The sequence below is a fragment of the Phyllobates terribilis genome, unplaced genomic scaffold (genome assembly GCF_046119375.1).
Source record: "Phyllobates terribilis strain yellow unplaced genomic scaffold, ASM4611937v1 Scaffold_5__5_contigs__length_657084704, whole genome shotgun sequence".
In the NCBI taxonomy this organism is placed as follows: Eukaryota; Metazoa; Chordata; class Amphibia; order Anura; family Dendrobatidae; genus Phyllobates; species Phyllobates terribilis.
The window spans coordinates 601,163,238-601,187,517 of NW_027362765.1; the positions used below are offsets into that span (position 1 = coordinate 601,163,238).

General features: G+C 40.9%; 1 protein-coding gene across 1 annotated transcript in view; it reads left to right on the forward strand.

The window, feature by feature from the left end:
* The first annotated feature begins 594 nt into the window (after positions 1-594).
* POLR3A (RNA polymerase III subunit A) overlaps positions 595-24,280 on the forward strand; it is a 104,682-nt gene continuing 80,996 nt past the window's right edge. The window contains exons 1-8 of the mRNA XM_073686033.1: positions 595-748; positions 6,335-6,470; positions 7,084-7,221; positions 9,301-9,472; positions 11,453-11,607; positions 17,461-17,700; positions 20,535-20,697; positions 21,883-22,019. Coding sequence (XP_073542134.1) covers positions 708-748; positions 6,335-6,470; positions 7,084-7,221; positions 9,301-9,472; positions 11,453-11,607; positions 17,461-17,700; positions 20,535-20,697; positions 21,883-22,019 — 1,182 coding nt within the window. The 5' untranslated portion in view covers positions 595-707. The remainder of the gene's footprint in view (positions 749-6,334; positions 6,471-7,083; positions 7,222-9,300; positions 9,473-11,452; positions 11,608-17,460; positions 17,701-20,534; positions 20,698-21,882; positions 22,020-24,280) is intronic.

Below are 24,280 nucleotides of genomic sequence, written 5' to 3' on the forward strand. Positions count from 1 at the left end.
GGGTGCGACATTGGGGTATGCACTTACACGGTGCGACATTGGGGTGTGCACTCACACGGTGCGACATTAGAGTATGCACTCACACTGTGCGCCATTAGAGTATGCACTCACACTGTGCGCCATTAGAGTATGCACTCACACTGTGCGCCATTAGAGTATGCACTCACACTGTGCGCCATTAGAGTATGCACTCACACTGTGCGCCATTAGAGTATGCACTCACACTGTGCGCCATTAGAGTATGCACTCACACACATCTTTAAGACACCAGTGTTCCCAAGTGAAGTCGCTTCAGGAAAAATGCCGGCTGCCGCTCAAAGCCAAAAATACGTGACAATACCCAAACCAGTGTGCTAGAGGAGACCCCTCTTCATCTTTCTAATACATTTGGGCTCCATTGGCCCTACAACTTGTTTGGCTCCCCCTGATTTCCTCTGTGAGGGGCCAAGTTGTGGTTACTGACTGCCATTACCTAGATGAGCTGCATCATTGCTTGCCCAGTCTGAACTGCTCAGAGGAACCAATGACAGCTTTGTAAAACTGCAGTCTACACAAAGGCCGGACGGTGTCGCTGTACCTGTCTGACACCTCTCTTCCTGCACTACTGAACTCTATGGCGAGGTGAAAGGTTACCGGAAGTTGTGTATGCAGCATGGAGCACTGAGTGGCAGATCACTCGTGGCGGAGAGGATTGAGGGAGAGTCAGGATGAAGGAGCAATTCAGGGAAACCGATGTGGCGAAGAAGATGTGAGTGGCCGTGTGTAACTTGAGGGGTGACAGGCGGTCTGCTGCGTGGGCATGGATGGGGACTGAGCCATAACACATGGCTGCCTCTCACTTGGAACACTTTGTTTTGCCACCTGCGGTTCTCTAGGTGCTGTAAAATGACACTTCCAGCATGCTATGAGGTCTGCAAGAAGGGCATGCTGGCACTTGTAGTACCAATCATGTATTGTTTTTGTTCAGACATTACTGACAACTTATTGCGGGATGATTATGTTGCACCACATTGGTTGACACCAACGTTTCATAACGGAGAGAACAGTTTTTAATGGGGCTGTCACAGCATGGCAACTCTCTGTCCAAATGTCCAATCATTAAAGGAGGTGTCCCTTCATGGCACTTCTCTGTCTAATCCTTGAAGCGGTTGTCTCATCGGGGCACTTTTGTCCATATGTCTAATCCTTAAAGGGGTTGTCTCATTGGGGAGAGTCTCTTGTCCATATGTCTAATCCTTAAAGGGGTTGTCTCATCGGGGCACTTTTGTCCATATGTCCAATCCTTAAAGGGGTTGTTTCATCGGGACACTTTTGTCCATATGTCTAATCCTTAAAGGGGTTGTCTCATCGGGGGGGAGTCTTTTGTCCATATGTCTAATCCTTAAAGGGGTTGTATCATGGGGGGGGGGTCTTTTGTCCATATGTCTAATCCTTAAAGGGGTTGTCTCATCGGGGAGAGTTGTCCATATGTCTAATCCTTAAAGGGGTTGTCTCATCGGGGCACTTTTGTCCATATGTCTAATCCTTAAAGGGGTTGTCTCATTGGGGAGAGTCTCTTGTCCATATGTCTAATCCTTAAAGGGGTTGTCTCATTGGGGAGAGTCTCTTGTCCATATGTCTAATCCTTAAAGGGGTTGTCTCATTGGGGAGAGTCTCTTGTCCATATGTCTAATCCTTAAAGGGGTTGTCTCATTGGGGAGAGTCTCTTGTCCATATGTCTAATCCTTAAAGGGGTTGTCTCATCGGGGAGAGCCTTTTGTCCATAAGTCTAATCCTTAAAGGGGTTGTCTCATCGGGGAGAGCCTTTTGTCCATATGTCTAATCATTAGGCGCTTTACTGTTGGAAACCCCCATTTCTGGCTGAGAGACTGGATATATGATATGTCATATAGTAGCCCATTGCTTTCATCGTGGAAATTTCCGCAGCTTATCGGATTGCTGCTGCTGCAGGTTTTCTCTTTGCACATAGGTGTCATGCTGAGATGTCCAGCACATAGGAGGACTTATTGTAATACAGGGTGACCATTCAATTGTATAGTCACCGACAGCTTCTCCCCAACAAAGTTATTTGATCCCCAGTGATTTCAACTGCTGGTTATCAGCTCCTCACCAGCTCATGTTCATTTATAGGGGTTTTCCTTACATTATAATATATGACTTATCTAAAACATAGATAATATTATGCAACTTGAACCCCACCAATCCCAAGAACGGGTTCTGATAAACCCAATTGGAATGGAGCCACACTCTATTTCTGGCAGTCCCATAGAGAATGAATGGTGCTTTTTTGCGCTTACGTGTCCACTGCTTCATTCTGACGGGATTTCAGAGTCCCATTGTTGGCATCTGTGTGGGTCACACTGGTGTTGTACTCCTTCCAATCCTCAGGTTGAGGGCTCATTCACATGTCCATTTCTCAAGTATGTGTTCTAGTGGTTTTCACAGACACAATCCTCTTGCAATAGGACAAGCTGGATGGCAAAACAAGTGCTAGGAATAGCCCAAAAGTAATTTGAATGAAAAAATAACTTTTAACCATACCAAAGGAGTTGAAAAGAAAAGTCCTGAGTGAGGAAAAGAAGGGCTCAATTCTGGCTTTACTAGCAGAGCAGTGAGCGTCATGTTGCCTCCATTCTTAAAATTTCGAAGACGGCAGTCCATTACAACAAGGTCAAGCAAACCAACAGAGAGCAACCGAACAACAAAGATCAAAAAGTAGACAATATTCCTTAAAAAACCTTTAATGAATCATGGTTAGGCCATTAGGTGGCACTGCATAGAGAGACGCTCACACAACAATGATGTTCATTGGGGGACATGCATTATCCCTGTATGTTATAAACTTGACGTAAATCAATACAAAGTATAAGCAACATGGTACATAATCATCTGAGCAAAAATAATCACATCTTTCATAATACAATTGTAACGGTACACCAATTCATTTAATTTATAATAGCTCTAAGCTAAAAAAGTGCCTTAGTGCAATAAATACTGAAACAATGAAGTGCCATTTCCTGCTATGTGTACAAAAGCACAAACAATTGATCAGTTAGTCGTAATATCCATAGGATGCAACGATGCCTTACTATAATATATACCAGATCGATACAGTGCCATGTAACTTCATAACTGTCAAGTTAAATAATCCAAGATGGAGGTAAACCAGTATATCTATTTGTATATGACAAAGTGACCTGTGCTGTGTATAAATATCAACAGACAGCATAAGTAACATGGCACATAATCGATCAAATGTTATATATCTTGTATATTGGTATTATATCTCATAGCACATATGTAACATTAAACATCATTGTTTTTATAAATACATTATAGAATGTGCTGCCTTCCACTGGCATGTGCATACCTATGTGATCCACCAGAGCTGTGCGGCGCCTACCCCGACACGCATTTCGGCGTAACACCCCTGACTGTTGGGTTGTTGTCCTCCTATGGCTCCCTCCACATCTCCTGGTCTCTGCTCCATGCTCTGGACACTGTGCTGACAGACACAGCTACCCTTCTTGCCACAGCTCGCACTGATGTGCCATCCTGGATGAACTGCACTACCTGAGCAACTTCTGTGGGTTGTACTGTAGACACCGCCTCATGCTACTGTACCTCTAGGCGTGAGAGCAATGGCAAAATGAAAAAGTGACCAAGACAACAGCCAAAAAGGATGAGAACAGAGAAATGGTCTGTGGTCACCACCTGCAGAACCACTCCTTTATAGGGGGTATCTTGCTAATTGCCTATCATTTCTACCAGTTGTCTGTTCCATTTGCACAACAGCAGGAGAAATAGATTCACAATCAGTGTTGCTTCATAACTGGACAGGTAGATTTCACAGAAGTGTTATTGACTTGGAGTTACATTGTGTTGTTTGTGTTCCCATTATTTTTTTTAGCAGTGTGTGTGTGTGTGTGTGTATATATACACTGCTCAAAAAAATTAAATGGAACACTTAACACATTTTAAACAAAATGAGTCTCATTTTGACTTGTTTTAAGGACATGACATCAAAGTTGGATCAGCCTGTAGTGTGTTTTTCCACTTTAATTTCGGGGGTGACTCCAAATCCAGGCCTCCATTGGTTAATAAATTTGATATCCATTGATGATTTTTGTGTGATTTTGTTGTCAGCACATTCAACTTTGTACAGAACAAAGTATTCAATGAGAATATTTCATTCATTCAGATCTAGGATGTGTTATTTGAGTGTTCCCTTTATATTATATTATATATATATATATATATATATATATATACACCGTACAGACCGAAAGATTGGACACACCTCATTAAAAGATTTTTTATGTATTTTCATGACTTTGAAAATTGTACATTCACACTGAAGGCATCAAAACTATGAATTAACACATGTGGAATTATATACTTAACAAAAAAGTGTGAAACAACTGAAAATATGTCTTATATTGTAGGTTCTTCAAAGTAGCCACCTTTTGCTTTGATGACTGCTTTGCACACTCTTGGCATTCTCTTGATGAGCTTCAAGAGGTAGTCACCGGAAATGGTCTTCCAACAATCTTGAAGGAGTTCCCAGAGATGCTTAGCACTTGTTGGCCCTTTTGCCTTCACTCTGCAGTCCAGCTCACCCCAAACCATCTCGATTGGGTTCAGGTCTGGTGACTGTGGAGGCCAGGTCATCTGGCGTAGCACCCCATCACTCTCCTTCTTGGTCAAATAGCCCTTACACAGCCTGGAGGTGTGTTTGGGGTCATTGTCCTGTTGAAAAATAAATGATGGTTCAACTAAACGCAAACCGGATGGAATAGCATGCCGCTGCAAGATGCTGTGGTAGCCATGCTGGTTCAGTATGCCTTCAATTTTGAATAAATCCCCAACAGTGTCACCAGCAAAGCACCCCCACACCATCACACCTCCTCCTCCATGCTTCACGGTGGGAACCAGGCATGTAGAGTCCATCCGTCACCTTTTCTGCGTCGCACAAAGACACGGTGGTTGGAACCAAAGATCTCAAATTTGGACTCATCAGACCAAAGCACCGATTTCCACTGGTCTAATGTCCATTCCTTGTGTTCTTTAGCCCAAACAAGTCTCTTCTGCTTGTTGCCTGTCCTTAGCAGTGGTTTCCTAGCCGCTATTTTACCATGAAGGCCTGCTGCACAAAGTCTCCTCTTAACAGTTGTTGAAGAGATGTGTCTGCTGCTAGAACTCTGTGTGGCATTGACCTGGTCTCTAATCTGAGCTGCTGGTGACTCGGATAAACTTATCCTCAGAAGCAGAGGTGACTCTTGGTCTTCCTTTCCTGGGGTGGTCCTCATGTGAGCCAGTTTCTTTGTAGCGCTTGATGGTTTTTGCAACTGCACTTGGGGACACTTTCAAAGTTTGCCCAATTTTTTGAACTGACTGACCTTCAATTACTTAGCTGCTTTTTTCTTGCCATAATACAAATTCTAACAGTCTATTCAGTAGGACTATCAGCTGTGTATCCACCTTCTGCACAACACAACTGATGGTCCCAACCCCATTTATAAGGCAAGAAATCCCACTTATTAAACCTGACAGGGTACACCTGTGAAGTGAAAACCATTTCCGGTGACTACCTCTTGAAGCTCATCAAGAGAATGCCAAGAGTGTGCAAAGCAGTCATCAAAGCAAAAGGGGGCTACTTTGAAGAACCTAGAATATAAGACATATTTTCAGTTGTTTCACACTTTTTTGTTAAGTATATAATTCCACATGTGTTAATTCATAGTTTTGATGCCTTCAGTGTGAATGTACAATTTTCAAAGTCATGAAAATACATAAAAAATCTTTAAATGAGGTGTGTCCAAACTTTTGGTCTGTACTGTGTGTGTGTGTATATATATATATATATATATATATATATATATATATATATATATATATATATATATATATATATATATATATATAATCTCATATTAGTGTGACTCCAGACTAAGGCCACAGCCCCACTATCAGTATTTGGTCAGTATTTTTTCTCAGGAGTGGGAGCCAAAACCAGGAGTGGGTGATAAATGCAGAATTGGTGACTTGTTTCTATTATACCTTTTCTCTGATTGTTCCTCACCTGGTTTTGGCTCCCACTCCTGAGAAAAAAATACTGAACGAATACTGATAGTGGGGCCATGGCCTAACACTCATTCCTTGAATACATAACGTTTATTTGATGGGAAAAGCCCTATATTGGCAACAACATTTTTAAAAAAAATGTCTCTATTGGTGCCAAAGGAAAGACCAGTCTTTTCCATCCCGCTACCAGAATTAAATATTCACCTTGGCAATCCTGAATTTTTTCTTTCCCTCTCCTTTTTGTCTCTAGAAGCCATATCTGCTTCGGGGTGAAGTCGGCAGAGCAGATGAGGCAGCAGGCTCACATCCAGGTGGTGAGCAAGAGTCTGTACAGCCAAGACAACCACCATTCACCTCTTCCTTTTGGGGTTTTGGACCATCGCATGGTATCTAAACGCTTTGAATTCCACTTCACCTAGTGTTTTGGACTTATTTTAAATTGATATTTATTTTGTTTCCCATAAAATTTCTCTTGTAAGTTAGAATTGGATGATTAGTTTTTCTAGGAGTCCTTGCTTATATTAGGTGAAATGACAGGAAAATATATATATATATATATATATATATATATATATATATATATATATATATATATATATATATATATTTTTTTTTTTTTCTTTATTGTTCTGGTTATTAAAGGGATCCTGACAGCTTATACATGCTGCTCAACCCACGGGCAGCACGTATTGCACACTTTGACTCTGAAATGCTGCGGTGTTTGAGAGAAAGATGTACTTTAAAAGCTGCACTGGAAACTAGTTGGACAGGCAGGTCCCCGGCAGCTGCTCCCTGCTTGCGCCACTGCAGTGACTGGCCTCTCAATCAATTGGCCAGCTATACAATGTATTTGAGGTCCCTCCCGAGTTAAAAGCCAAGAGATGATAATCCTGTAGAGTGGGATTCGCCCATCTATTAAGAGTAATTCCCTAGCAGGGTATGTGAAAATGTATTTTCTCAGCTAAATAAGCCCTTTAATATTTTGATGTGCATTTTTAGGGTACTAGTGAGAAGGATCGTCCCTGTCTGACCTGTGGGAAAAACTTGGCTGACTGTTTAGGTCATTATGGATACCTAGATCTGGAGCTTCCTTGTTTTCATGTAGGGTATTTCAAGGCTGTCATTGGCATTTTACAGGTAAGTTGAATGATGCAATATTATGTAGAATTGGAGTAGTTTTCATTGGTTTGAGAGGATGATGTTACAAATGTATACAAGTTCTTTAAACATATTTTCTTCACACAGATATGTGTAAAGGGGTTGACTGTCACTAACATTTTGATGACCTATCCTTCAGATACGTCATCAATATGAGATCATCAGGTCAGACACCCGGCTCCTCTGATCAGCTGGCAGCTTTCCCCTCAATACATTGCTTATATCTGGAAGCTGCTGAAGCAGATATAAGCTGATTGTTGTGGGTGGGGGGTGTTTGATCCACTCTAATCTAATATTGATGACTTAACATAAAGGGGTTGTTATTCGAATCAATAGGGGTTAGATTGCGGTGCCACGGCCACCATACAGTTGATTGAGCTGTGCTGCTCCGCAACTAAGCACTTCCGGCAGTTACTGGCACCTTAGAGCAGCTAATGGGTGGGGGTGCCAGGTGTTGCATCCCCTCCAATCAGATACTGATGACCTATCCTAAGGATTGGCTACCATTGTTAAAGTCCTGAACTACCCCTTTAAGGATAGGTAATCAAAACCTTAGGCCCAGACAACCTCTTTAGTAGTGAAACAAGCTTATGTCAGTTGTTTTTGCATTAAAACATTATTCCATTTTAATTTATTTTTCCTGAAAATATTTTAATAAATGTTTTTTTCTTAAGCTTTTGAATCAGCCATTTTCAGGTAAATTTAATTGGGTTAGGTCTCAAACTGTGATATTAAATCTTTTTCAGGTTGAATCTTATACAGGATATAATAGTAGCTGCAGAAAGAAATAAAACAATTTTTGTATTTAATAGCTATGGTACGTGTACTTTTTCTGCTGTGTTGCTGCCTGCTTACAATTGGTCAGAATGTTACAGGAGGCACAAGTACACATCCCCAGTGAAAATTGTGATAACACTCAAATGGATTTAAAGTGCACCTGTCAGCAGGATTGTGCTTAGTAAACTACATACACTGACAGGTGGGCGACATTACACTGAGTAAAATGATACCTTTGATGCTGAAATCCATCCAGTGATTCTTTTATAATCTTTATTTTCATTTCTGCTATAATGAGATGCTCGTGCTTCGGGGCCGGCCTTTGAGGAGGGGCTTTATCTGGTGCTTTCACTATGTATTCCTATCTCTGGCTTCTGACAGGTCACTGTGCTTTCAGTGACCTGCCTACTATTTTACATACTGCCTGTTATTTGTTGGCCTACGTGAAATTTACATGCCCCAAAACGGCCCCTGTGGCCCGCGCATGCCCAGTCGCATCTTTCGGTTGCCAAGAGCTGCTACTGTGCGGGCGCCATTTTGCTTTTGGAAAACTAATTTGGGTGGAGCAATATGGCACTGAACATGCACAGTAGCATCTCTCGGCGATCGAGAAATGCTACTGCGCGGGCGGCGGGGGCCATATTGCTGCAGGCAAACTTTCTTTTTCCTCTAGCAAAATGGCGCCCGCAGTAGCATGTTTCGCTTGCCGAGAGATGCTACTTCACGTGCGCGGCGCCATATTGCTGCACCCAAATTCTTTGTCCAAAAGCAAAATGGCACCTGCGCGTGCGCAGTAGCTACTCTCTTGGCAAAAGAATGTAAAACGCTTGTAAAGTAATTGATGTCGAAATTAAAGAGTTTTTCTCAAAGTGTGTCTTAAGCTGCACATTGTCTCTTTAACAACTGAAAACCTATAACAAAAAATTGTCAATCAAGATTGTGGTAATTCTGGGGGTGTAACCTATATATTAAAATTGTATATATGTGTCTACTTAGTCCATGTGAGATAATGTCATATATTAGTCCAGACCGCTTTGCATCAGGTAAATAAATAATAGGTTTTAATACATAGTTGTTAAGTTCATGTTATATGCCAAGTGGTGTGGTCTTATTTAAGTAAAGTGACTAGTGCATATTACAAAAAAGATTCAATAAAGGGTAACTGTTGCATCAGTCTCAGATCTGTGAAGGACTCCTTAAAATTATTTTTTGTTGTACAACAGTCAGAAACGTTTCCTTTATGTATGCACATTAAAAGTAAATTTTGATTGGCTCTTCCAGATGATTTGTAAGACCTGCTCCCATATTATGCTGAGCACAGAAGAGAAGAAACAGTTCTTGGATTTCTTAAAGAGGCCAAGCCTTGCATACTTGCAGAAAAGAGGACTAAAAAAAAAAATCTCGGAGAAGTGTCGCAAAAAGACAACTTGTTTGTACTGTGGTGCCTTTAACGGTTAGATTTATTTTGTTTTTTATGAAGCAAATACTATTTTTGGAGGTTCAAGCATTTTTTTTCTTGTGTTGCAAAGGGTTCCTGGGTCAAAGGACACTGTCTTTTGCAGATTATAATACACCTTCCACCTTTTAACACTGAGAAATTAAGTAAATAACTTATCTTGTGACAATGACACTTTTAGAGGGTGGGATTTATTGGGCAGAAAGTTTTGTCATTCCTTGAACTTAATGTGTTAGGGTCCATAATATAAGGATATAAGCAACTTTGACTCGGGCCAAATTTTGATGGCAAGAAGACTGAGCCAAAACATAAACATGACAGATCTTGTGCATTTTCCCCCTCTGTAGTGGTTAGTACTCCCCAAAATTGGTGTTCAGAAGGACAGCCAAGGATCATAAGTGCCCAAGGTTACTGATGGGGCTAGGAAGAGCGGGATAGCCCGTCTGGTCTGATATTAAAGAAAGTAAAGCACTATGGCACACATTTCTGGAAGGTGTAATAACACACATTGCATCACAGCTTGCACCAGAATGCACTGTGAGAAGAAGTGCTGGTCGTCAATCTGGTCAAAATTTTGCTGGGAAACTTGGTTTCTTGCATTCATTTTGTTGTGTATCATTTGCATTAATGTGGGATATGGAGTTTAAAGAGAATCTGTCACCACATTTGACCCATCTAAACTATTAATATGGGCATACAGGTTATAGACCGCTGAGGAGAGTGATCCCTGTATGCCTCATGTCAGATGCCATGTTGTTGAGAAATCGTCTCTTATCACTTTATATAAATGACCTCTACAGGCTATGGGTATGATGTTAATTACCACATAAAGGATGTATAGATCCATAGATAATACATAAGGAGTAACCAAATTATTATAGCATATATACACTTCCTCCTCTTACTATGATAACAAATAATAAAATTTAGTCATCTATTATTTCATGATATTACTTTATTCGGTTATTTTAACACAGCAGGCAAGATAAAAGTTAAAAACAGACCCTAAAAAAATCCCATAAAACCACATGGGTGGTGTGGTCCACCACAATCTTATTGACATAAAGTAGTATGTTGTACAGATTATCTCACTATACATCGGTATTACCAGCATATATAATGCACAGCATGAGTCAATTAGTTTAGCGAAGTTAGCTTGGCTGAACTAATTGACTCATGTTGTGCATTATATATGCTGGTAATACTGATGTACCGAAAGTGCCAATTATGGGGTAATAAAGTATGGAATGGTAGGAGGAAATGAACACCGCTTAAATAGCTAACTGTCCTCCAAATATCCAGATCTCAGATTGAGCATTTGTGGGATGTGCTGGAAACAAGTCCTGATTCCCGCAGTCTTCGCCTCTATACTTATGGGACTAAACAATTCTGTTGCTAACTTGTTTGTACCAGATAATTATGGGAAACCTTCAGAGGTTTTGTGGAGTCCATGTTTGATGGGACTAGGAGCATTATTAGGGCATACATTAAAGGGGATGTACAATTTCAGTAAAGTGGTTCCTAAATTATGTAAAGTATTTATAATAGCAAATTACTCGGGTACTCGCCCTTCCTGGGTCCTGCACCTGCTCCTCACCACTGCTCTGCTCCACGTGTGGTGACTAGAGCACTGATGTCACACCGACAGCGTGTGTCGCCGCTCTAGACCGTGTCTGAGCTCGTGCAGAACCGGGAACGGAGCAGCAGTGGTATGCCAGCGCTGGACTCAGGACGTTTGAGGACCTGAAGAGTTTAAGTACGTTACACACTTTGGTTACCACTTTATTGAAAGTGAACATCCCCTTTTAATCAGCCAGTACATTGGAACCACCTGTGTAGCATAAGAATATTATCAGTTCTGCTAATATAAAATGATTTGTTCGCGCTACAAAAATAGAAAAGTTAAACCTTTCTGTAGAGTCACAGATGGAGTTCTAGGTTCTCCGATGAATTGTTTGTATTTTTCTACAATTGTAGGCCCCGTGAAGAAGTGTGGATTGCTTAAAATCATTCATGAGAAGTACAAGACTACTAAAAAAGTGATAGACCCCATGGTGTCTCAGTTCTTACAGTCCTTTGAGAACGCCATAGAGCACAACAAGGAGGTGGAAGCTCTCTTAGGGCGAGCACAGGTGAGAGCACTTTTAAGTGAAACATAATTTTGTGCATTTGCTATATCCTAAAGTATTCCTGCTGTTTCTGAGCACTGCTCAGCTTCTGCAGGTGCCAGGTTACTGTTAAACAGGAAATGTCACCATGCTGTGATTCTCATTGCCCGTGGTTCGGGCAGTATGAATCTGTTGACACGTTTAATTTAAAGCGTAATGGTCGCCAGGTGAAAAGTGGACAGATTTTGTCCTTGGGAGAGGTGGGGTGGGGGGAAGATGATCCAGCGTATCAGGCTAGTTTCTTAAAATAAAACATAGCTTTTATTGTGCCCATTAAAACATTGCTCCACACCAATTGTCCATATGGTGCACTACAAGGATCAGGACCTACGCATTTTGACTTTTAAAGGGGTATTCCCATCTCCAAGATCCTATCCCAATATGTACTAGTTGTAGTAATATAATAATAATATTAGCAAATACCTTCAATTAGAAATGTAGTCTAGTATTTTTGGTTCGCTATGTTACTTCATGTGCAGGTATTGCAGGACCTTAGGTATCCACGGTTACGACCACTGGCAGCTAGATAACTAACTGTGACTATATCAGTGGACGTAACCATGGATACCTAAGGTCCTGGGATGCCCTGCACATGAGGAAAGAGACATATCGAATCAGAAAAACTATACTACATTTCTAATTGGAGGTATTTGCTAATATTATTAAAAATTTACAAATATTGGGATAGGATATTGGAGATGGGAATACCCCTTTAAGTCTTAATCATGGTCTCATGCCCTTATTTTATTCTTGCTGGCTCCCCTAAGCTTTCCTCTTTTTTTTCTTTGTTCATATCCTTTCCAGAGATGTGGATTATTATTTGGTGCTAACTATTATGGTCTTTACCAAGGGGTCGTGTCTCACAGGATAATAATACAGAACAGACTAGAGACACCCTCACTTGGTAAAGCCATAGAAATTGTCATTTAAAAAAAAAAAAAAAAACATACATCTTGCAGATTAAAAAAAAAAAAACTGAAGAGGTGCAGCGAGAATAAGAGCAGAAGCTGGCCATTTTGTACTAGTGACAGATCCTCTATAAAGGGAATCTGTCATCAGGTTTTTGTTATGTAATCTGAGAGCAGCATGAAGTAAGGGCACAGACCCTGATTACAGCAATGTATCACATACTGAGCTGCCTGTTGTCATTTAGATAAAACGCCTGTTTTCTCCGCTGCAGACCTGGCAGATCTGGAATGCTGAGCTCTGTATAACCCCGCCTACACCACTGATTGGCAGCTATTTCTGTACCCTGTGCATAGGCAAAAACCTACCAATCAGTGGTGGGGATTGGGTTATACAGAGCTCATGAGTATGGCGATCTATATGACACCATGAAGTGATACATGGCTGGAATCAGGGTCTCTGTCTCTACATGATAGATTCCCTTTAAGTATTTATTATAACTACACTGCTCAAAAAAATAAAGGGAACACTCAAATAACACATCCTAGATCTGAATGAATGAAATATTCTCATTGAATACTTTGTTCTGTACAAAGTTGAATGTGCTGACAACAAAATCACACAAAAATCATCAATGGAAATCAAATTTATTATCCAGTGGAGGCCTGGATTTGGAGTCACCCCCAAAATTAAAGTGGAAAAACACACTACAGGCTGATCCAACTTTGATGTAATGTCCTTAAAACAAGTCAAAATGAGGCTCAGTATTGTGTTTGGCCTCCACGTGCCTGTATGACCTCCCTACAACGGCTGGGCATGCTCCTGATGAGGCTCAGTATTGTGTTTGGCCTCCACGTGCCTGTATGACCTCCCTACAATGCCTGGGCATGCTCCTGATGAGGCTCAGTATTGTGTTTGGCCTCCACGTGCCTGTATGACCTCCCTACAATGCATGCTCCTGATGAGGTTGTATAAAAGCTCTAAAATGCTGTGAAAAAACAATTATGCAATTCTTTTTTTTTTTCTTTTCTTACTATTGGACAGTACAAATTACCAGGTAATATGATTCTCTAGGTTAGTACGATGATGCTGATACCAAACTTGGGTTTTGTGTTTTTTTTTTTTTGTTGTTGTTTTTTTTAGTTTGTGTTTATTTTTTTAATATTAATAGTGGAAAAAAAAAACTAAAGTAGGCCAATTTACGAGACCTGTAACGTTTTTATTTGTCATTGGAGTTGTGTGAGGGGTTGGTTCTTGAGTGATGAGCTGACGTTTTTAGTGATACCATTTTGGGATAGGTACAACGTTTTGATCCCTGTTGCTTGAACTTTTTGCGGTGTTTCGTCTACCAAAAATCTAAATTCTGGTGTTTTCGGATTTTCTTTTCTCTTTTACAGCTTTTACTGATTGGGTTAATTCGTTTTGTATTTTGATCGGACTTTTACAGATTTGGTGACATCAGATATACAGTGGCATGTAAAAGATTGGGCACACAAATTTACTGTTATCAACAGTTAAGCAAGTTAAAGATGAAATTATCTCTAAAAGGCCTAAAATTAAAAAAATACACAATTCCTTTGTATTTTAGGCAAAAAAAGTCATTTTTTACATTTTAAAAATTACAAAAAGTAAAATAGGCCAATGCAAAAGTTCGGGCACCCTTGGAGATTTGTGTGCTCCGATAACTTTGACCAAGGTTTCAGACCTTAATTTGCCAGTTAGGGTTATGGCTTGTTCACGATCGTTAAAAAAAAAAAGGCCAGGTGATGCAAATTTCCCAGCTTCATAAAAACTCAGCCTCCTCTAACCTTGTGCCAAAAAACAGTAGCCATGGGTTCTTGTAAGCAGCTGCCTAGCACTCTGAAAATTAAAATGGAGGCCCACAAAGCAGGGGAAGGCTATAAAAAGATGGCAAAGTGTTTTCAAGTTGCCCTTTCCTCAGTTCGAAATGTAATTAAGAAATGGCAGTTAACAGGAACAGTGGAGGTCAAGATAAGGTCTGTAAGAAAAAGCAAAATTTCAGTGAGAGCTGCTGGTAGGATTGCTAGAGAGGAAAATCAGAACCCCGCTTTACTGCAAAAGACATCTGCACAAATATGGCCTTCATGGAAAAGTCATTAGAAGAAAACCTCTTATGTGTCCTCACCATAAGATTCAGTATCCGAAATATGCAAAAGAACATCTAAAGAAGCCAGATGTAGTTTGGAAACCAGTCCTGTGGACCGATGAGGATAAAATAGAACTCTTTGGCCACAATGATCAAAGGTATGTGTGGAGCAAGAAAGTCACAGAATTTCAGGAAAGGAACATCTCTCCAACCAGGGCTGTGGAGTCGGTAAGCCAAACCTCCGACTCCTCAATTTCCATGACACCGACTCCAACTCCGACTCCCTCATACATGGCTCATGTTTAAGTGATAAATTTACTGTAGCACAGATTCATCTCAGCTAAAAGTCTAGACCCTTAGATCAGGAATAGGACAGACATTTATAGGACATTTCATAACTTTCCCAAATTCTTATGAAAAAATATTCTCCTCAAACTGCATTGAACTACTGTACCCAATTTATCATATATTTTAGGAGTCGGAGTTGGTCCATTTTATACCCACTCCACCAAAATGGGCTCCGACTCTGACTCCACAGCCCTGTCTCCAACCATTAAGCATGGGAAGGATTAATTGTGCTTTGGGGTTGTGTTGCAACCAATGGCACCGGGAACATTTCACGAATAGAGGGAATAATGGATTCAATCAAATTTCAACAAATTATTGATGGAAACATAACACTGTCTGTAAAAAAGCTGAAGTTGAAAAGAGTATGGCTCTTTAAGCAAGAGTTACCACTACCCAAACAACACCAAGAAGACCATGGAGATCTCCAGACAAGTCAGGGACAAAGTTGTTAAGAAGTACAAGTTTTTTTTAAAAAAAAATATCTATCTATCTATCTATCATGACCCCGGAAAACCATCAAATCCATTATCAAAAGGAAAGAACATGGTAGCACAATAAACCTTCTAAGGGCCCCGTCACACTAAGCGATGCAGCAGCGATCCCGACAACGATACGACCTGTCAGGGATCGTTGCTACATCGCTGGTGAGCTGTCAAACAGGCAGGCTCACCAGCGATAAGGGGAGCAGCGATATCGTGGAAAGAATCGTTCCACGATGTCCTGCTCCCGTTACCAGCCTGCTGCAAGCAGGAGCAGGCTGGTAACTATGGTAAACATCGGGTTACTAAGTGCGCGTGTGCCCCTAGTAACCTGCTGTTTACCATGGATACCACTCTGCTACGGTGCGCGGGGTTGTCCGCGCACCGTAGCAGAGTGGTATCCATGGTAAACAGCGGGTTACTAAGTGCGCGCGTGCCCCTAGTAACCCGATGTTTACCATAGTTACCAGCCAGATCGTTGGTCCCGCTGGTCACACACAGCGATGTGTGCTGACCAGCGGGAGGCCAACGACCAAAAAATGGTCCAGGACACTTTGCAACGATCAGCGACCTCACAGCAGGGGCCTGATCGTTGCAAAGTGTCACAGCGACATCGCTGGTGAGTCACCAAAACCGTGACACAGCAGCGATATCGCTAGCGATATCGCTATGTGAGACGGGGGCTTTAGAGAGGGCTGCCCACCAAAACTCTCAGCTCTGGTAAGGAGGGCATTAATCAGACAGGCAGCATAGAGACCAAAGGTAACCCTGAAGGAGCTGCCGTGTTCCCAAGCAGAGACTGGAGTATCTGTCCATACGACCACAATAAGCCGTACACTCTCTAGAGGTGGCCTTTATGGAAGAGTGGGCCGAAAAAAAAAAAAAAAAAGCCTTTAATTACACACACAAATTGAAAGGCTCATTTTTAGTTTGCCAAAACACATGTGGGAGGCTCCCTAAATGTATAGAAGAAGATGCTGTGGTCAGATAAGACCAAAATTGAACTTTTTGGCTACCAACGTAAATGTTATGTCTGGTGCCAAACCAACCCAGCTCATCACCCCTACAACACCATACCCACAGTGAAACATGGTTGTGGTAGCATCATGCTCTGGGAATGTTTTTCGGCAGCAAGGACAGGGAAAATGGTCCGAGTCGAGGGGAAGATGGATTAGGTGAAATACAGGGTTATTCTTGAGCAAAACCTGTTTAAGTCTGTCAGTGATTTGAGATTGGGACGGAGGTTCACCTTCCAACAAGACAATGACCCAAAGCATACTGCTAAAGTAACACTTGAGTGGTCTAAGGGGAAACATGTAAATGTTTTGGAGAGGCGTAGTCAAAGCCCAGACCTTAATCCAATTGAGAATCTGTGGTCAGACTTGAGGAGTTCTGTTCAACAGATGAAACCATCTAACTTAAAGGAGATGGAGCAGTTTTGCCTTGAGGAATAGGAAAAAATCCCAGTGGCAAGCTGTGGAAAGCTCATAGTGACTTATACAAAGCGACTTGCAGCTGTAATTGCTGCAAAAGGAGGCTCTACAAAGAACTGACTAGTTTTTTCACACTAAAGTTTTCAGTTAATTTTTTATCTGCTTCACAATAAAAAGAAAGCCAAATGTTCACAGTTGTTCTTTACATGAACTAATGCAAACCCTCAAAAAAACTGTGAAATTCCAGGTTGTGAGGTGGTAGCAAAATACGAAAAATGCAAAACTGGTGAATACTTTCGCAAACCACTGTGTATTTGCTGCTGTTGGAGGCAGTTAATGGCTGTGCAACACGGCCAGTGTCTGCTGGTAATAATGCAGGCTTAGCCCCGGTGCTTACATCATACAAGGGGACATTAACGGTACGTCATATTTCGGGAAGGGTGTTAAGAGTCCACATCATCTTATACCATGAATGTTGGTAATCATGCTTGACAAAATTCTGACTAATGTCTCGTGCTCAAACTTGATATCTGATTCTTTCCAGGAAAATTTAAACCCATTAGTCGTATTAAATATTCTGAAACGGATCCCAGCTGAAGACGTGCCTTTATTACTCATGAATCCAGAAGCGGCTAAGCCATGTGACCTTATCCTCACCAGGCTTCTCGTGCCTCCCCTCTGTATCCGGCCTTCAGTAGTGAGCGACCTGAAATCTGGCACTAATGAAGATGACCTTACTATGAAGTTAACAGAAATAATTTTCCTAAATGACGTCATTAAGAAGGTGAGGTGTCTTTGTTTTTACCTCTAGTTTATTTTTTTGCTTTTCAAGTGAGAAATAAAAATTCCACCCCACCCCCCAAAAAAAAAAAATACTGTATAACAGAATATCAAATTGTGTATCTGCATGTAAAAGTCACTCTTTTTACTTGCAGTCTTGGTCAATGGAGTGAAAGCAACCTCTGTGTTCTGCTCCTTGCATTCCCCTTTAAGCAGGGAGGCATCCAATGAAATTATCACAATTTCTTCCTTTTGTGAAGGGTATAATTCTTTAATATAATGAAAACGTCACTTTTAGGAAGAAACACTATTTGCTTGCAGATATAGGGATAATCTGCAGGTAAACAGCATTTAAAGTAACCGGTTTAATTATTTCATTAATCAATAGCACATATGAAAATAAGAACCTTTTGTACTATATCTTATTAGAGAAATCTGCTTCTTTCTCCTCCAGGTCAACCGAGAACTGGAAAGACTCACAGAGCAAAAATAGGGTCTTATCTGGGTAAAATTAACTTGTTAGTGCTCACCTGCACACAACCACTAATAACGGTTAGGCTGCTGCGGACCCACAAGGGGATGAAAATGCCGGTAATGGAGAAACAAATGGGTTATTTCTGCGCTGCCATGTAGGAAGGATGAGGGATGCCAATCGGGGTGTAAGTGGTTTATTTAGTCAACGCTTTTCGAAGTATACATACTTCTTCCTCAGGACAATCGTGGTTTGTGCAGAAATAACATAGCAGTGCCGAAATAACCGATTTGTTTCTACATTACCGGTCTTTCTCCTCCAGGACTGGAGGAGAAAGAATCTGCTTCATTCTCAAAATTATCATTCAAGTCTGTCTTTGGTGAATATAGATTTTCCCATTACTGAGATAGGAGATGGCAGTTAGTGCTCATAAAGTTTTATTTAGAACTGTAACTGTTTTAGGAGAACTTACAGTAGAATGTCTGTCTCTTATGCCAGCTCCTCCCCTCAATCGAATTTTACAAGCACCAACTGTCATCTCCTATTTCAGTAATGGGAAAATGGTTCTAAACTTTATTCAGATTTTATCCATGCATTGAAAGTTAATAGATTAGTCCAGAAGTAGAAACAAGCAGATTTGTCTGATAAGATATATTACAAAGTTGCATATTTTCATGTGAAGATTGATGAAATAAAAATTAAAACTATGGTTACTTATAAATTTTTATTTAGCCAATTAACTGGAGCAGCAGCATCTACCATGAGATAATGACGTTTTATTTTCCCAGCAGTACAGGAAGCTGTTAGTCATGGCTCGCTATACGGAGAGCAGCTGCTGTAATCACTCCCCCTGCACATTGATTCCCAGCCATATCTGCCGTGCTTGTCTGCAGTGTGTGTGTCCAGAGAAGCTGCCAATCAATGTGCTGGAGAGTGACCACAGCTGCAGCTCACCTTATAGTCAGGGATGACTGGGAGTTAGCGGCTGCAGGGAGAATAACACCGCATTTTCTCTGTGTATCCAATGCTATATTAACCCCTTTCCGACCTGGTCAGTAATAGTAAGCACCAGGTTGGAAAGGCTGGTTCAGCGGGGGCTCCGGCGCTGAGCCCGCACTGAACTGGGCACATGTCAGCTGATTCTTACAGCTGACATGTGCCCGCAACAGCGCCATTTAACTCGCGCTTCTGGGAAGCACGTCCTAGGCCCCTCCCCTCGTCCTAGGCCCCACGGGTCACCGATGGGTTGGCATGACGACCTAGGGTCTGCAGCAGACCCTTGTGGTTGTCATGTCTCGCTAGCTATGAGCGCCACCTAGTGGTCGGCGCTCATAGCACAGGAGCATTTCTCCTGCATACAGGCGATCTGCTCATCCCTTGTATGCAGTAGAAGCAATTAGACAACTGCTGCTTCTAGTCTCCTATGGAGACTATTGAAGCATGGCGAAAGTGTAAAAAAAAAAAAAAAATATTAAAAAAATAAAAAATATCTAAAAGTTTAAATCACCCCCTTTCGCCCCATTCAAAATAAAATAATTAAAAAAAAAAAAACACATACACATATTTGGTATCGGCGCGTTCAGAATCTCCTGATCTATCAATATAAAAGAATTAATCCGATCGGTAAACGGCGTAACGAGGAAAAAAATTCTAAACGCCAGAATTATGTTTTTTTGGTCGCAATAACGCGCGATCAAAACATCGGATCTACCCCAAAATGGCATCAATAAAAAAGACAGCCCGGCACGCAAAAAATAAGCCCTCATCTGGCCCCAGATCCTGAAAATTGTTGACGCTACTTGTCTTGGAAAATGGCGCCATTTTTTTTTTCTTTTTTTTTTAGCAAACTTTGCATTTTTTTTTTCACCACTTAAATAAAAAAGAACCTATACATGTTTGGTGTCTACGAACTCGTAATGACCTGGAGAATAATGATAGCAGGTCAGTTTTAGCAGTCAGTGAACGTGGTAAAAAAAGGACCCAAAAAACAACTGTTATTGCATTTTTTTTGCAATTTCACCGCACTTGGAATTTTTTTCCCGTTTTCCAGCACATGATATGGCAAAACCAGTGATGGCATTTAAAATTACAACTTGTCCCGCAAAAAATAAGCCCTCACATGGCGATATTGAACGAAAATTTAAAAAGTTCTGGCTCTGGGAAGAAGGGGAGCAAAAAATGAAAACACAAAGACCCAAGGTCGTTAAAGGGGTTAAGCTGACTACACTATATACCAACAGATTATCCATATATCTACAGGTAAATGGCATTTCTAGAGGTGTCAGGTTCTCTTTTATAGCTAGACTATAATTTCCCAAATTTGGTTATTATGTTGTAATCTTTGTTTTGCTTTTTTTTATATACAGCATAGAATCTCTGGAGCCAAAACTCAGATGATCATTGAGGATTGGGATTTCCTTCAGTTGCAGTGTGCACTTTACATAAATAGTGAACTGTCTGGAATTCCTTTAAATATGGCCCCTAAAAAATGGACACGTGGCTTTGTTCAAAGACTAAAGGGGAAGCAAGGTACAGTCTATTGCAAACAAATGTACCTTAACATCTAAACTTCCCTGGTGCCAGTCACACAACTGTTAAATGTCACTTTAGTAACCCTGCTGTTCTGTTCTATTTGCTATACACTTGTACTGTTTGGGTCAATGTGACTTATTAAAATCTGTTAATTTTGACATTTAGCTACTCTAAGCGGATTACTTGAGTACTAGTTGCATTATTTAACTGTATGTGAATATGGTGGTCAAAAAAAATGAATAATAAAAGTCAATTTATTTTCTTTAGAAAAGGGTTGTACAGGTTCACTTATATTCAGACATTCTTACATTCTGCACAGAAATAACTCACATGTGCTTTACATAAATATTTACTATGACTAGAACATGTAATATTTCTTTTCTTTATCACTTCATTGGGGGACACAGGACCATGGGGTGTATGCTGCTGTCGCTAGGAGGTTGACACTAGGCAAAAAAAGCAAATCGCTCCTCCTCTGCAGTATACACCCGCCTACAGAGCTTTTATCACACGAAGATGGACAAATGCTGCATATTTTCCTTTTTAGGCTTTTTTCCAGTGCTTTGTTGAGCATGCTGCTGGATACGGTTTACTATGGCTGCTGCTCCTTTACCTTTCTTCCTAAAATGAATGGCATAACAAGTGACTTTCCTAATTCTTCCAGGAAGAGTCTTCATTTATGCAGTTTATTGGCGTTCCGATCAGGGTTTATTTCATGCAATAAAACAAATGCATTGTAGATGGGTACATCAACATATTATAAAATAAAACCATTGGCCACCGATTGCTTTTGCGTTTGCTTGTGTACGCAGCTATTAGTTGATCTCGTGTATCAACTGCCCGTTTGGTGGAATTATAATCTAATATCATCTGCGGCTTTTTGTTATCTCAACTACTTACCGCATTATCATGGTCCATCATGTTCATCAGAATGACCGGTTTGTTTGTTTTTGGGAAATGTAAGAAACCACGGTCGTATCTCCAGTAAAGAAAAATGTTGAACTATGAACATCTCTTGTACCAAGAATAACTTGTGGCAGTTCAGGCTTGCTTTTTCTTAGTGTCAACCATTGTAAATTTTCGTTTTAGCAACAGCTGCTCCAGTCTGATAAAAAAATTTACCTTTGTTACATATCTTTATTTTACTTTTATTTAACCTTATTATATTTTTCCATTTTACAGGTCGGTTTAGAGGGAATCTTTCTGGCAAGAGAGTAGATTTCTCTGGCCGCACAGTGATCTCTCCTGATCCAAATCTCCGTATAGATGAAGTTGCTGTTCCCGTACATGTGGCCAGAATACTTACTTTTCCTGAAAAGGTAAACCTGCAATGAACCTTAATGCTTTAACTATTAAATTACATTCATTCTGTTGATTCTTATGGCAAAGTGTTACTGGTTGCTTACATTAGTGGGACTGCTGTATATTCTACATGTAGGAGATACAGAGATTGCTGTGTGTATTCACCACATAGGCAACACCGAGACTGCTGTGTGTTTTCAAGGCGTAGGCGACACCGAGACTGCTGCCAAAGAAGAAAGCATGGGACAGGAGAGCAAAGTGAGCTGACTTTGTCCACAGTGAACATCTTGGCAGTGGCCAGTATCAGACGTTATCCAGTGTATGTGTCGCAGTGGTGTTCAGTAGTGAACCATGCATGTGCGTTGTACACGCACTCTACAGAAAAATAACGCGCTGGTGGTCAGGAAAATTAGGTGTGTGGCCCAAGCTCTGTGTCTCATCAGGGATCAGCTTGAAGTCTGAGCCAAATTATTTCGGCCCAGAGGCTGGAGGTTTCCCACCCTTATCCGAAAACAATCTCTGTGAATTCTTACAGAGAAACCGGGTATTTATTTATTTTTAATCTTTCCATTTTTGTTTGGAAGAATGATTTAAGGCCCCATTGCCTAAAGTGTGTGTGTGGTAGCAATCAATAGGAAATTCAATGTGACATGGGAACTGATAAACTGTAACAGTTAGGCTGTGTGCCCACGATGCGGTTTTGGTGCATATTTGCAGCGCGTACACGCTCCAGAAACACATTGCATACTTTCTCCCATGACTTCCTATGACATTTTCAAGTTCTGTGCACATGATCAGGATTTTCTCTGAGCAGATTTAAATACGGACATGACCAATTCTTGTGTGTTTCTGCATGCGTATTTGCCTATACAATGCATTGGAAAAACACATGGCAAATATGCATGCAAAAACGCATGGAAAAACCGCTTGCGTTTTTCTACCAAGGAGATGCAGAAATGCTCAGGAAAATTTCTGCATCGTGGGCACTAAGCCTTAAGCTCCAAAGGAAACCTTGATTTGAAGACAAGGAAATCAGAAAAAAACACAGAAAATAGCTAAGGTGATTACCACCACCACTTGAGGTAACAGGTTTTCCCAAACTCCAGTCCTCAAGGCCCTCAACACATCTTGTTTTCAGGATTTCTTTACTATTTTACTATCAGAAATTGCCACAGGTTGTCTCCTCTCTACAATGCTAATGGAATCCTGAAAACATGATCAGTTGGGGGCTGTGAGGACTGAATTTTGGGAAGCGCTGCTCTAGAAGAATAGATGTTAGTTTTTAATTTATTTTATACCAAGAGAGGCGTCTTTTGACCTCTGCTAATGGAAGCAAATGCTCTTCTAACCACGAACAATTATCTGCTTAACTGCCACAAAAAATAAATATTTAAGGAAACCGAGGGACGTGGGCGATACTTTTATTGATACTTTTTTTTATATTTTTTTTGAGGGAGTATTTTAATCTGTTAAGGAGTAGGTTCTAATCTACAATCTTTTGACCTTCAGTCATGTCCACCATATGTGTATCATATCGCCTATAGTGGGGCAACCTATAAAGCAATTAGAAGAATACCCAGGAATTTCATGGTCAGTGCTAGCTGGTGTTAGGTACCACATAGTTAAGACCTTAAAGGGTTATTCTCAAGTTGTCTCTTGAGGCTCACTGCTCTGCAGTCAGCTTACTTCCTGGTTTCTGGTGGGAGGGCTGTCCTCCTTGTGAGACCATTTTGATATTAGTAGAAATATAAAGCTCAACACAAGTTCTGCTGTAATGCATTCAGCTATCAGTGGCTTGTTCTGAGTCTACACTGTTACCACTAAATTTACACATAGATAAAATGGCATTTGAAGAAGCACAGAACTCTGGACAGTGAGGGCTGTGATTAGGAGAACTGCTTTGAAAGCAGTTGGTTATTTTGAGCTGAGAGGGAGGTAGGTGAGTACATAAATGCTGTATACAAATCACTGTGCTAGAGAGCTGACTGGAATGTTAGGAGTTAACTCCCCTCCTGGAATGAAACCACTGTGCACCCTGGGCCACGGCCTGAGCAAGGCACTTGTGGCCCAGCTCCGTAGAAACAAGCCCTACACTGTGTGAGAAATAAGCTCTCTCAGCAAGACAATGACAGCTGATAGAATGAGCAATTCCATTGTAATCTTGCTTATTTCCATGCTCATTAAGGTAATTGAATAACTTTGAAATACCCCTTTTGAGGTTGATTTCAACCAGTAAGTCCTTCCTGACATATGATCTACATTTACATCATATGTCGGG